Source organism: Lycium barbarum, chromosome 10, assembly GCF_019175385.1.
Source record: "Lycium barbarum isolate Lr01 chromosome 10, ASM1917538v2, whole genome shotgun sequence".
Taxonomy (NCBI): Eukaryota; Viridiplantae; Streptophyta; class Magnoliopsida; order Solanales; family Solanaceae; genus Lycium; species Lycium barbarum.
In genome coordinates this window covers 75,347,403-75,359,714 of record NC_083346.1, presented here as the reverse complement: position 1 = coordinate 75,359,714, position 12,312 = coordinate 75,347,403, and the positions used below count along the sequence as shown (strand labels likewise).

General features: G+C 36.8%; 1 protein-coding gene across 1 annotated transcript; it reads left to right on the top strand.

Moving 5' to 3' along the window:
• Positions 1–3,066: 3,066 nt before the first annotated feature.
• LOC132616223 (DNA (cytosine-5)-methyltransferase 1B-like) lies at positions 3,067–11,914 on the top strand. The gene is made up of 12 exons (XM_060330841.1): positions 3,067–3,307; positions 5,700–7,182; positions 7,360–8,866; positions 9,046–9,210; positions 9,368–9,560; positions 9,639–9,750; positions 9,840–9,987; positions 10,061–10,258; positions 10,352–10,630; positions 10,804–10,965; positions 11,055–11,273; positions 11,607–11,914. The coding sequence occupies exons 1-12, from the start codon at positions 3,265–3,267 to the stop codon at positions 11,745–11,747; spliced, it is 4,650 nt and encodes a 1,549-aa protein (XP_060186824.1). The 5' UTR covers positions 3,067–3,264; the 3' UTR covers positions 11,748–11,914.
• The last annotated feature ends 398 nt before the right edge of the window (positions 11,915–12,312 follow it).

Below are 12,312 nucleotides of genomic sequence, written 5' to 3'. Positions count from 1 at the left end.
TTACACCAGCAACTGTAAAATCGGGTGTTGTCCAATCTCCGATTTAGCACCCGAAACACATTCGGAACCCCCGGAACGCAAAGCAAATATGTAAATCAATCATAAAACACATTACAAACTTACTGAACACTCGAACACTGGTCCGGGGTCATTTTGGCCCGATGTTGATCGTGGTCAACTCAAATCCATGACTTAGCTAGAAATCCAACCAAGTGTCTGAATCACTCCCCAGCCCCTCGGGATCCGTCCAAACCATCCAATCAAGTCATAAATCACGTTCCGGGCCTAATGAAACTTAAAAACTCGAATTCGAGTTCGTTAACCCCAAACGTTGCCTTTGGTCAACCCTTTCGTTATTTTAATTTAAGAACTTCAAATATTAGGTTTTCTTCTCTATTATTCATCCCGTTGCCTCGGGAATCATGCCACCATCCCCGCAAGTCGAAAACACCATTTTAAAAGCTACGTGATGGGTCATTTAGAAAAATAAAGTTCTAATGCTCAAAACGACCGAACGGGTCGTTACAATTTCTCTCTATTTATGTTTTAAAATAAATAATATAGATCATAATTTATTTAAGACTATTTTGGAAATTGAAGAAAATAAAAGTGTGGATATTTATGTTATTAGTTTTTTTCCCTCGGTCTCCTGTCCTTAATAGGAAAAAATTAAATCGGGGCTTATTGAGATCCTTTAGATATGTTATATATAATTTTTGAAAATAATTTGGCACGAATATTTGAAAGCCGTAAAAGAATATCCCGCCAAAAAGATATTAATATATATAAGTGGCGTGTATTTAATAGAGAACAATATACAAATAACATGACGAGTGTTTTAAGTTTAGAAGATAATATTTCACTCGTCTTTTTCACATTCTGTCAATTTATTCTCAATCATTCTACTCCCTCTACTTCGAAGGATTTTCAAACTTCACGATTATTGATCCAATATGGGTGAGCTCCGACATAAAACATGTCAAAGTTAATATTTTCATTTGCATGTGTGGAAAAGCAAAATTGATACTGATCGAGAAATGCAACTGTTGTAGCTTCTTTGTAAAAGTACACATCTACTAATCTTTTTTGAAATGGAATTTATGCTTGTGAATCTATAATTTATCTATAATCTATAAGATAATGTTAATTGTCATACAAATGACACATTTTGAATGAATCAATAATTTCAAAGAATGCATCATTAAGTGAGTAAGATGAACGGCTTGTAAATGCTTTGTAGCCCTTTACTAATTTGTTTTTAGTTGAATATTTTTTTATAAGAAGTTTTTCTTTTTATACATAAAAAGATATACAAATACTAGCACAGAAAAAATCTTTGCGGGTCACTTTTTTCTATTCAATTGGATTCATCTTTGACTAAATATATATCAATGATGCATAATCTACTTTAAGATGTATACTACAAAAAGATAAAACTTTAAAGTCCCTTTTATCATTACTAACACAGTAACTTATCATTACCAAGAGCCTGTTTGGATGAGTTTACGCTTATAAGCTGCAAATAGCTTATAAGTTAAAAAAAATAAGTTGGTAGACCAACTTATTGTTTTCAGCTTATAAGCTGCTTTAGATAAGCGGGCAATCTTTTTTTGGGGTGGTATTTAAATTGTGTCCCTCATATTTGTGGTCTTTAAATTTTGCCCTTCTACTAAAACCCATAGGTTTCGGGTTCGAACCCCCACTCAGTCAAAAATTTTAAAAAAAAATTGCAAAGCATAGTTTAAATTTTGCTATGCCTCCTCCGGCAGACTTTTAGTCATGTTTAACTAAAAGTATGCCGGAGGGGGCAGACTTTGTCTTGGAGCATATATACGTTTTTTTTTTTTTAACTTTTCAAGGTAAATTTTTAGTAATGCCTTAACTAAAAGTGTGCCCCATAAAACATAACTAAAAGTATGCCTCATAAGGCATAAGTTTTCCTTAAGGCATAACTAAAAGTTTGTCTTATAAGGCAAAGTTTAAATTTTAATATGCCTCCTCCGGCAGACTTTTAGTTGTGTTTAACTAGAAGTCTGCCGGAGGGGGCAGACTTTTAGTTGTGTTTAACTAAAAGTGTGCCCCCTCCGGCAGACTTTGCCTTGAAGCATATATATATATATTTACTTTTCAAGGTAAACTTTTAGTTATGCCTTAACTAAAAAGTGTGCTCCAAAGACATAACTAAAAGTATGCCCATAAGACGGAACTTTTCCTTAAGTCATAATTTAAACTTTGCCTTATAAGGCAAAGTCTATGCTTTAAGAAAAGTTCTTGCCTTATGGGGCATAATTTTGTTATGCCTTAACTAAAATTCTGCCCCATAAGGCATAACTAAACTATGTCTTAGGAAAATTTTTGCCTTATGGGGCAGACTTTTAGTTATGCCGGATCCGGCATAACTTTAGCTTTTCCTTAAAGATTGTATGCTGGATCCGGCATACACTCCCCCAGTCCTGCCTGACGAAATTATTTTTTTATTTTATGCCTGAGTGGGGGTTCGAACCCAGAACTTCATGTATTCGCCCACCTTTCCAAGCAAAGGGCAAAACTTAAAGATCACAAATATGAGGGGCAAAATTTAAAGACTACAAATTTGAAGGGCAAAATTTAAAGACCACCCCAAAAGAAGGGCAATCCGCGCAAAAAAATGTAGATAAGCTAAGTCAAATGAGCCCAATTATTTTTTTGAGCTTATTTTAAACACAAAATGACTTTAAGCTGGTCAGCCAAACGCTCAAAAAATCTGAAAACAGCTTATAAGCAATTTATAAGCAACTTATAAGCCAATCCAAATGGGCTCTAACACAGTAACACTCATTATTTGTTTAATTGTGAAACTAAAAAAGAAACTATTTTAAAATTATTCCTACTTCTGTTTTGTGTATATTTAAAAGGGAAAACACTTAATATTATTATATATATTTACGAAAGCTCAGATTCTTTTTCCTATTTTGGGATTTGGAATACAAAATGCTTTGAATTTTTCACACACAAAATTTCGGCGCCAATTCATTGTTGAAAAAGAAAAAAAGAAAAGGTGTTCCCGCCTCTTCACTATTTTCCCACCAAATACATTGAATAAATAGCCGCTTGACATTTGTAAAGAAAACATTAGTTTAATATCAGAGAATGTGCTAGGGTAGTTAAGACACATTGAGGGAGCAATTTTGACTTCGATTTTTTCAAGACTCATAAATTGTTTACGAAAATTGAATTAAGTGGGTTTTGCTCTTAATTAGCAGGTTTAAGAACTTGATTTCAAGAATGGGTTCTTTAGCGGTGTTGGATAAGCCAGATACTAATGCTGGTAATTTTGTTTTCTTTCTCTTTATGGTTTTGCCATCCGTTTTTTTTTTGTTTTCTTGCTTTATATATAGATGAGTTCTTTTTTCCGGACATATCTATGTGGTTTTTGTGAAAATGGGGTTCTCAAAAGGTGAAGAAATGGCGATTTTTTCATTTTTTCTGTAGTTTTTCAACAATATATACATTTGCTTCAGCTTTTATTTTGTTGTTTGATGAGTTTATGAGTTTTTTCGGATATATCTATGTGGTTTTTGTGAAATGGGGATCTTAAAAGGTTTTTTTTTTATTTTTTTTATTTTTGTGTGTGGAGTTTTTCAATCATATATACATTTGCTGCTGTGATTGTAGTGATGATTTTCATGGAATCTTGGATTTAGGAATGAATTTGCATTTCAGGCATGGTACTTTGGCTGCATGAACTGATTGATTTAAAGCTAAGATGGGGATAAAAATGGGGATGTTTATGTTACTGGTTTAGAAAATATAGATTTATTTGTCTATGTGTACAAACGGGTTGCTGAGGTTGTATCGGAAACAACGTCTCTACCCTATAAAGGTAGGGTAAGGTCTGCTACATCTTACCATCCCTAGATCCCACTTGTGGGGTTACACTGGGTATGTTGGTGTTGGTATTGTGTTTTCCTCTTGTTGGTGGTAGGAGTCTCTTTAAAACATAGCCCTGAGAAGAAAATATGTAGATCTTTAAGTTGATTAACTAAGGGAGCTCATTTGATTGGTTCCTATAATTATAGACAAAAGAACATGCCTAAGGCGGAAGTTAGTTGGCCCTTTGATAGTTTGAAGTACTTCCCCCACCCAAAGAAAAAGGAAAGATTCGAGATCTGGAACATTTTATACTGATGCTAGATGATCCACTGAGCATGACTTGTATTTGCTTCTTACTAGTAGTGTCTCATTTTGCTGCCAAAGAGTTGGGGCGCGTGTTCATTTAAAAAAATTAATTTCAAAAGTTCATTACTGTTATTTTTGAGTGCCGAGTAATTGCATTTAATGAGCTTGATATTTCTGTGGGAACCTTCTGGTTCATTTAAGTTGCATGTCTTTTGGAAATAAAGGGAAAGTTTAATTCAACATAGCTCTTTATGCCCTTTGAATGATGTTAATACTGTTACATGAAGTATGAGAATGCTATGCTATTTCACAAGATATCTTATGAATACAATATTAGGTGTTTATAAATAATTAAATTTTATTAGCTTTAGTTCAATACCTTTAATTCGTTCAAATATATACTTTAGATGTCATAATGTACATTTATTGTCCGTATCCTACCCGTATCCACACTCGGATCGATACCCCGAATCCTAAGAGTTATGTGATGAAGAGTCTGACCTCTAGATCTGCACAAATTCATTTAAGTATTCAAATTTTAAACTCTTGATGTCGTGTTTTATCAAACTAGTTTTTGACAACTTAAAATGTTCTTCCACTACTACTGAAATAATTCATATAGCTATTCCACATCCTAAACTTCGTGTCTAGTTAAACACCAACGAATAAAATAAAAGAATTATATTAAAAATATAGGTTGGTAATTATACACCATCTTCATACCCTCATTACTAAAATATATACCCACCCACAACCCCGTCTCTTAGTTGGTGCCTTTAGAGATTTGGAGTAAATATCCTCAGTGCTTCTGTGTGATGTCCATACTAAGAATTTGTTTTAAGGGTAGGATTGCTAGTTGTGGTACTTGCATGTGCAATATCTCTGTATTGGCCTCTTAGGGATAATGATTAAGGTGGATTAAAAAACTTAACAAAACTTGCACAGTGCAGTGACTTGTGCTATTGATAGCTTTTAGGGTCGGCAAAGTAATCTTATGCCAAAATGGTCAATATCTCTGTATTGGCCTCTTAGGGATAATGCTTTAGTTGGATTCAAAAACTTAACAAAACTTGCATGGTGCAGTGACTTGTGCTATTGATAGCTTTTAGAGTCGGCGAAGCAATCTTATGCCAAAATGGTCTACTCTCTTGAAATGGCAAATATTTAATGCGCCTTGTATGAATTGGCCATTTCACAATCTTGTAGTGTTTTGCCATGTGTATATCATTACCCTCATCATTTATGCCTTTGTTGCTTACTCTAGTGCATGGAATTTTGTTTGATATTCAGTGTCTTGGCCTGACTTTGAGTGCTGCATTTTCTTAATTTTGCTGCTTCTTTTAGTGTTTACTTTCACTTCATGGTTTTGAATAAAGATTCTGTCTCACCGGGAAGTTCAGAATGCTTCTTTCATAGCTTCTGCTCCACCCTGTACAAAATTTCCTTATAGTGCTTTGTCTTTGTTGTGAGAACGATAACATAAATATTTTTGGTCTTCTTGCTATGGCTTATCCTTTTCTGTTTTTCCTCTAATTAACCAGGAAACAAAAAGGGCAAAAGCACACAAGATTCCGTGTCAAAAAGGAAGGCACCTGCAACTGACAAGAAGGAAAAGAAACAGCCTGTTTCTGAAACTATTGAGGAGCCCAGTGCTGCACGCAAAAGGCCCAAGCGAGCTGCTGCCTGTTCAGATTTTAAAGAGAAATCTTTGCATTTATCAAAAAATTCTTCAGTCATTGAAACAAAGAAGGACCACTGTGTAGAGGAGGAGGATGTGGCTATTCGGTTAACTGGGGGTCTACAAGATCCTCAGCGACCCTGTAGAAGACTAACGGATTTTGTCTTTCATAACTCAGAAGGAGTACCACAACCTTTTGGAATGTCTGAAGTTGATGATCTGTTTATTACTGGTCTCATTTTACCACTCCAGGACAGTATTGACAAAGAAAAAGCAAAGGGAATTAGATGTGAAGGCTTTGGGCGTATAGAAGAATGGGCTATCTCCGGTTATGAAGATGGAACTCCTGTCATATGGATCTCAACAGAGACAGCTGATTACGATTGTTTAAAACCCTCAGGTAGTTATAAGAAGTTTTATGACCACTTCTTTGCCAAGGCAACAGCTTGCGTTGAGGTTTATAAGAAGCTGTCAAAGTCATCTGGAGGAAATCCTGATTTAAGCCTTGACGAGTTGCTTGCAGGGGTTGTCCGAGCAATGAATGGTTTAAAATGCTTTTCAGGTGGTGTATCCATCAGGGACTTTGTGGTCACTCAGGGCGAGTTCATCTATAAGCAACTTATTGGTCTGGATGATACATCAAAGAAGACTGATCAACTTTTTGTTGAACTACCTGTCCTGGCTTCCCTTAGAGATGAAAGCAGCAAGCAGCAGGAAATGCTTGCACAACCAGAGCCTATATCATCTGGTAAGGCTCTATGTATAGGCCCAAAAGCAGGAAATGGAGAAGACAAGATAGATCAATCACAAGAAGATGAAGATATGAAATTGGCTAAATTGTTACACGAAGAGGAGTACTGGCGCTCCTTGAAGCAGAAGAAAGGCCGGAATACATCTTCCTCATCCAGCAAATTTTACATCAAGATCAACGAGGATGAGATTGCAAGTGATTATCCTCTGCCTGCATATTACAAGACATCTAATGAAGAGACCGATGAGTATATCGTATTTGACAGTGAGTTTGATACATACCATATTGATGACTTGCCTCGCAGTATGCTTCATAATTGGGCATTGTACAACTCGGACTCAAGGCTAATTTCTTTAGAGCTCCTGCCAATGAAACCATGTGCTGATATTGATGTAACCATTTTTGGGTCTGGAGTGATGACTGCTGATGATGGGTCTGGATACAATTTTGATGCTGATGCTAATCATTCCTCTTCAGGCAGTGCTGGACCAGCTGAGATTGATGGAATGCCAATTTATTTGAGTGCAATAAAAGAATGGATGATTGAGTTTGGGTCCTCGATGATCTTTATATCTATTCGGACTGATATGGCCTGGTAATATGATTAATTCCTTTAAGTGATTGAATTAGTTTGCAAGTACTTCCCTTTGCTATGCCAATAGCTGGAACTGCTATTTTTTATATTTTGATAAACTTGACTGTTTTTCTTTCTCTTTTTTTGCTCGGCGAATTTATTATAGATGCTTTACTCATGCATACTATTTCTCTTCAGGTATAGGCTTGGGAAGCCGTCAAAACAGTATGCTCCTTGGTATGAACCAGTCATAAAGACCGCGAGGCTGGCAGTGAGCATCATTACTTTGTTAAAGGAACAGAGTCGTGTGGCTAGACTTTCTTTTGGAGAAGTTATTAAAAGGGTTTCAGAGTTCACGAAAGGCCATCCTGCTTATATATCATCTAATGTAGCTGTGGTGGAAAGATATGTGGTTGTACATGGGCAGATTATTCTGCAGCAATTTTCTGAATATCCTGATGAAAGCATTAGGAAGTGTGCATTTGTGATGGGTCTCTCAAGGAAAATGGAAGAGAGGCACCATACAAAATGGCTGATTAAGAAGAAGAAGGTTATGCAGAGACTTGAACACAACTTAAATCCTAGAGCATCTATGGCGCCATCTGTTAAAAGGAAAGCTATGGAGGCTACTACGACAAGGCTAATCAACAGAATCTGGGGGGAGTACTATTCCAATTACTCACCTGAGGTGTCAAAGGAGGTGGTCGATAATGAGGTGAAGGATGATGAAGAAGCAGACGAGCAGGAGGAAAATGAAGAAGATGATGCTCCAGAGGAGAACTTGGATGTTCCAGAGAAAACTCATACACCTAGCTCTACAAGAAGGAATATTAAGTCACGTTCTGACAGCAAAGAAATAAACTGGGATGGGGAATCCATAGGTAAAACAGCTTCTGGTGAACTTTTGTTTAAAAGGGCTAGAGTTCATGGAAATGAGATTGCTGTTGGGGATTCAGTTCTAGTGGAACATGATGAACCAGATGAACTTCCTTCTATTTACTTTGTTGAATACATGTTTGAAAAATCGGATGGTAGCAAAATGCTTCATGGAAGAATGATGCAACGAGGACATGACACAGTACTTGGAAATGCAGCTAATGAGAGAGAGGTATTTTTGATCAATGAATGCATAAATCTGCAACTAGGAGATGTCAAAGAAAGTGTAGCTGTCAATATCAGAATGATGCCTTGGGGACATGAGCATAGAAAAGCGAATGCTGATGCTGATAAACTTGACAGAGCAAAAGCAGAAGACCGGAAGAGGAAAGGATTGCCAACAGAATTTTATTGCAAAAGCTTTTATCGCCCTGAAAGAGGTGCTTTCTTCAGACTCCCATTTGATAAGATGGGTCTTGGTAATGGTTTATGCTACTCGTGTGAGTTGCAGCGAACTGATCAGGAAAAGGAATCCTTTAAGTTGGATATGTCCAACCCCAGTTTTGTATATCTGGGGACTGAGTATTCAATTGATGACTTTGTTTATGTAAGTCCCCATTACTTTGCTGAAGAAAGAGGGGGAAGTGGAACTTTTAAAGCTGGGAGAAATGTGGGGTTGATGGCCTATGTAGTATGTCAATTACTAGAAATTGTTGGTCCCAAGGGATCTAAACAAGCTAAAGTAGATTCTGCAAACGTCCAAGTCAGGAGATTCTTCAGACCAGAGGACATTTCTTCAGATAAGGCATACTCTTCTGATATTCGGGAGGTATATGCTACATAACTTATCTCCACTCTATAGTTGGTTAGAGTTGTAAGGATATAATTCTTTTACTATGTCATGGTAGGAAGTTGATTTTAATCAGCTAGGTAATTAGTAGGGGATTTTCCTTCCTTCCCCATCCAAACCTTCTACCACTTATGATTTTCTGATTGCTGCTCTTCCAGATATATTACAGTGAGGAAATACATACAGTTCCAGTAGAAACAATCGAAGGTAAATGTGAAGTGAGAAAGAAGTATGATGTTTCCTCTGAAGATGTCCCTGCCATCTTCGACCATATTTTCTTTTGTGAATATTTGTATGATCCATCGAGTGGATCCCTTAAAAAGGTACCCATTTCATAATTTATAGTCATGCATGCTTATTTTTAACAGCAATTGGTCAAGCTCCTTTTAATACAATATATCCTACCTTTCATTTATCTACCCCATTTGCTCTGAATTCTATTTTTCTTGTGAAGTCTAATATGATTGTACTTTTGAGCAGTTACCAGCACATATAAAGCTGAGATACTCAAAAATTAACCTAGATGATGCGACATCTAGGAAGAGGAAGGGGAAGGGCAAAGAAGGAGTGGATGAAGTTGGGGAACGAAATGAAACTTCTCCACAGAATCGTTTAGCCACACTAGATATCTTTGCTGGTTGTGGTGGCTTGTCTGAAGGGCTGCATCATGCGGGTAACTTCCTTCTCTCTGCTTGTTTGTAGTGTTAGTGGATGCAGGTTGAACTTTCGTCTGAAAGTTTCATTCTTTCAGGTGTCACAGATACAAATTGGGCAATTGAATATGAAGAGCCTGCTGGAGATGCATTTAAACTTAACTATCCAAAGGCAAAGGTGTTCATACAGAATTGTAACGTGATTCTGAGGTAGGTCTTTGAGTATAGAATCTTTACTCTTCCTTTATGAGCATATCTAAGCACATAACAGTAATAACCGGATAATGGTTTCAATTCAGGGCTGTCATGCAGAAGTGTGGAGATTCTGATGACTGTATCTCAACTCAAGAGGCTTCTGAATTAGCTGCAAAAATGGATGAGAATGAACTGAATAGCTTGCCACTGCCTGGACAAGTTGATTTCATAAATGGAGGCCCTCCTTGTCAGGTTTGTTAAGCTCTTTCACATCTACCCTGATGTTTACAAACTTTGTAGCTTAAATGGTGTGTTCCTTTTGCAGGGGTTTTCTGGAATGAATAGATTTAATCAGAGCACCTGGAGTAAAGTTCAGTGTGAGATGATTCTGGCGTTTTTATCTTTTGCTGATTATTATCGGCCTAAGTACTTCCTCTTGGAGAATGTTAGGAATTTTGTGTCGTTCAACCAAAAACAAACATTTCGCTTAACTGTTGCATCTCTTCTTGAGATGGGTTATCAGGTATATATTGTTGTCCACTCTCTCTCTCTCTCTATGCATAATGTATGTGTATTGCTAATTGTAAAAAATGAAAATTATTTTTCTCATGATCAGGTGAGGTTTGGTATCCTTGAAGCTGGAGCATTCGGAGTTCCTCAGTCTAGGAAGAGAGCATTTATCTGGGCTGCCTCCCCAGAGGAGGTTCTTCCGGAGTGGCCAGAACCAATGCATGTTTTTGGTGTCCCAGAATTAAAAATTGCATTATCTGATACTTCACAGTATGCAGCTGTGAGGAGTACTGCAAGTGGAGCTCCATTCCGTTCTCTTACTGTCAGGGACACAATTGGAGATCTTCCTGCTGTTGGCAATGGGGCATGCAAGACTTGTATAGAGGTACTAAACTTGAACTTCTTTGACGAACTGGAAAAACAGTGTAACCATTACTTTTGGAGTTGTACTTAATTTGGAAGAAGAGAGGAATGCTGCTTTTATTTCTATAGATTTTACCCAATCATGTCAGGCCCTGGTTCTTACTTTGTTATTTATGCTATTCATTCTTAATGCAGTATCAAGGTGATCCTGTATCCTGGTTCCAAAAGAAAATTAGAGGCAACTCAATAACATTATCCGATCACATTTCAAAAGAGATGAACGAGCTTAACCAAATCAGGTGCCAAAGAATTCCTAAGCGGCCAGGAGCTGATTGGCGTGACCTTCCGGATGAAAAGGTGTTGTGGCAGTCAAGCAGTGCTTTTGATGAAATAAAATCTCCTTTATGCTTTTAAGGTCTAAAAGATGTTTGCGTTTTGGGTTGCAGGTTAAACTATCTAATGGTCAACTGGTTGATTTGATTCCATGGTGCCTGCCTAATACTGCTAAGAGGCACAACCAGTGGAAGGGGCTCTTTGGGAGGTTGGATTGGGATGGGAACTTCCCCACTTCCATTACTGATCCCCAGCCGATGGGTAAAGTGGGGATGTGCTTTCATCCAGACCAAGACAGGATTGTTACAGTTCGTGAATGTGCACGTTCTCAAGTAAGTCTTACAAAATTGACACGCATATTTTAAGATATCTGAAGTTGTTTGAGGCATAGTTCGAGGTGAAATTGAGTGCAGTTTTTTCATTAATGCATGACAATTTGGAAATAAGAGGGCTATTCATTTTAGTATCATTTTTATATTCTTCCACTGTCTGTCTTGAGATGGTCAAAAGTGAGATGGCAATTCTACATTAGGAAATAAGAGTAATCATTTTCAAACATGAGCAAACACAACTCAAAGTTGCAGAATTTTGTATTGTACTCCACTAAAACTGCAGCCAGGCCTTTGATGGGATTCTTATAATAATAATACTATCATGTATTGCAGGGTTTCCCGGACAGCTACCAATTTGCTGGTACCATTTTACACAAGCACAGGCAAATAGGAAATGCTGTTCCACCTCCTTTGGCATATGCACTTGGAAGGAAACTTAAGGAAGCAGTTGAGAGCAAGAAGAGGTCCGCTTAGAAGGCTTTATCAATTTCATGAAATGAATAGTTCAGACTGCACCTCAACTTAAACTTTCAAATTTACATACATGTCAAACAGCATGTGAAATTCCATTCACATTGACAACGGATCAACCGTTGCTTTGCAAAATTAATGCTACATAAAAGCTCGCGTGTTTATGTGTCCTTTTTGGTGATACTTTGTTCCCCCTTTCATGCTTAAAAATTAAAAACGGACATATGATCGTCAAGTATTTACGAGTTGATATAGTTTCACATGCACGGTTACTACTCATTTACAACAAATTTACGTAAATTCATGATCTACTCATTTATCAAATTCACAACAAGTGTTGTTGAAATGGTTAATCTATTTGTTTTATGTTATTCATGTTTCAAGATATATCAAATTCTTATACTTCCATCGAATTTGAGATGGTCTATTATTGATAATTTTTAAAACTAAACAAAGCAGCCCATCATTTTTAGGTTTTATATTGACTTTTTGTTTAATTATTAAATTTATTAGTTAAAATAACTGTCATGTGTTTAATAAATCACATGTTTGTCACTTTATCAATTAT

Coding starts and splice junctions, on each gene's coding strand:
- LOC132616223 (XM_060330841.1), top strand. CDS start 3,265: ATGGGTTCTTTAGCGGTGTTGGATAAGCCAGATACTAATGCTG. Junction 9,211..9,367: donor CGAGTGGATCCCTTAAAAAG/GTACCCATTTCA, acceptor ACTTTTGAGCAG/TTACCAGCACATATAAAGCT. Junction 9,561..9,638: donor TGAAGGGCTGCATCATGCGG/GTAACTTCCTTC, acceptor TCATTCTTTCAG/GTGTCACAGATACAAATTGG.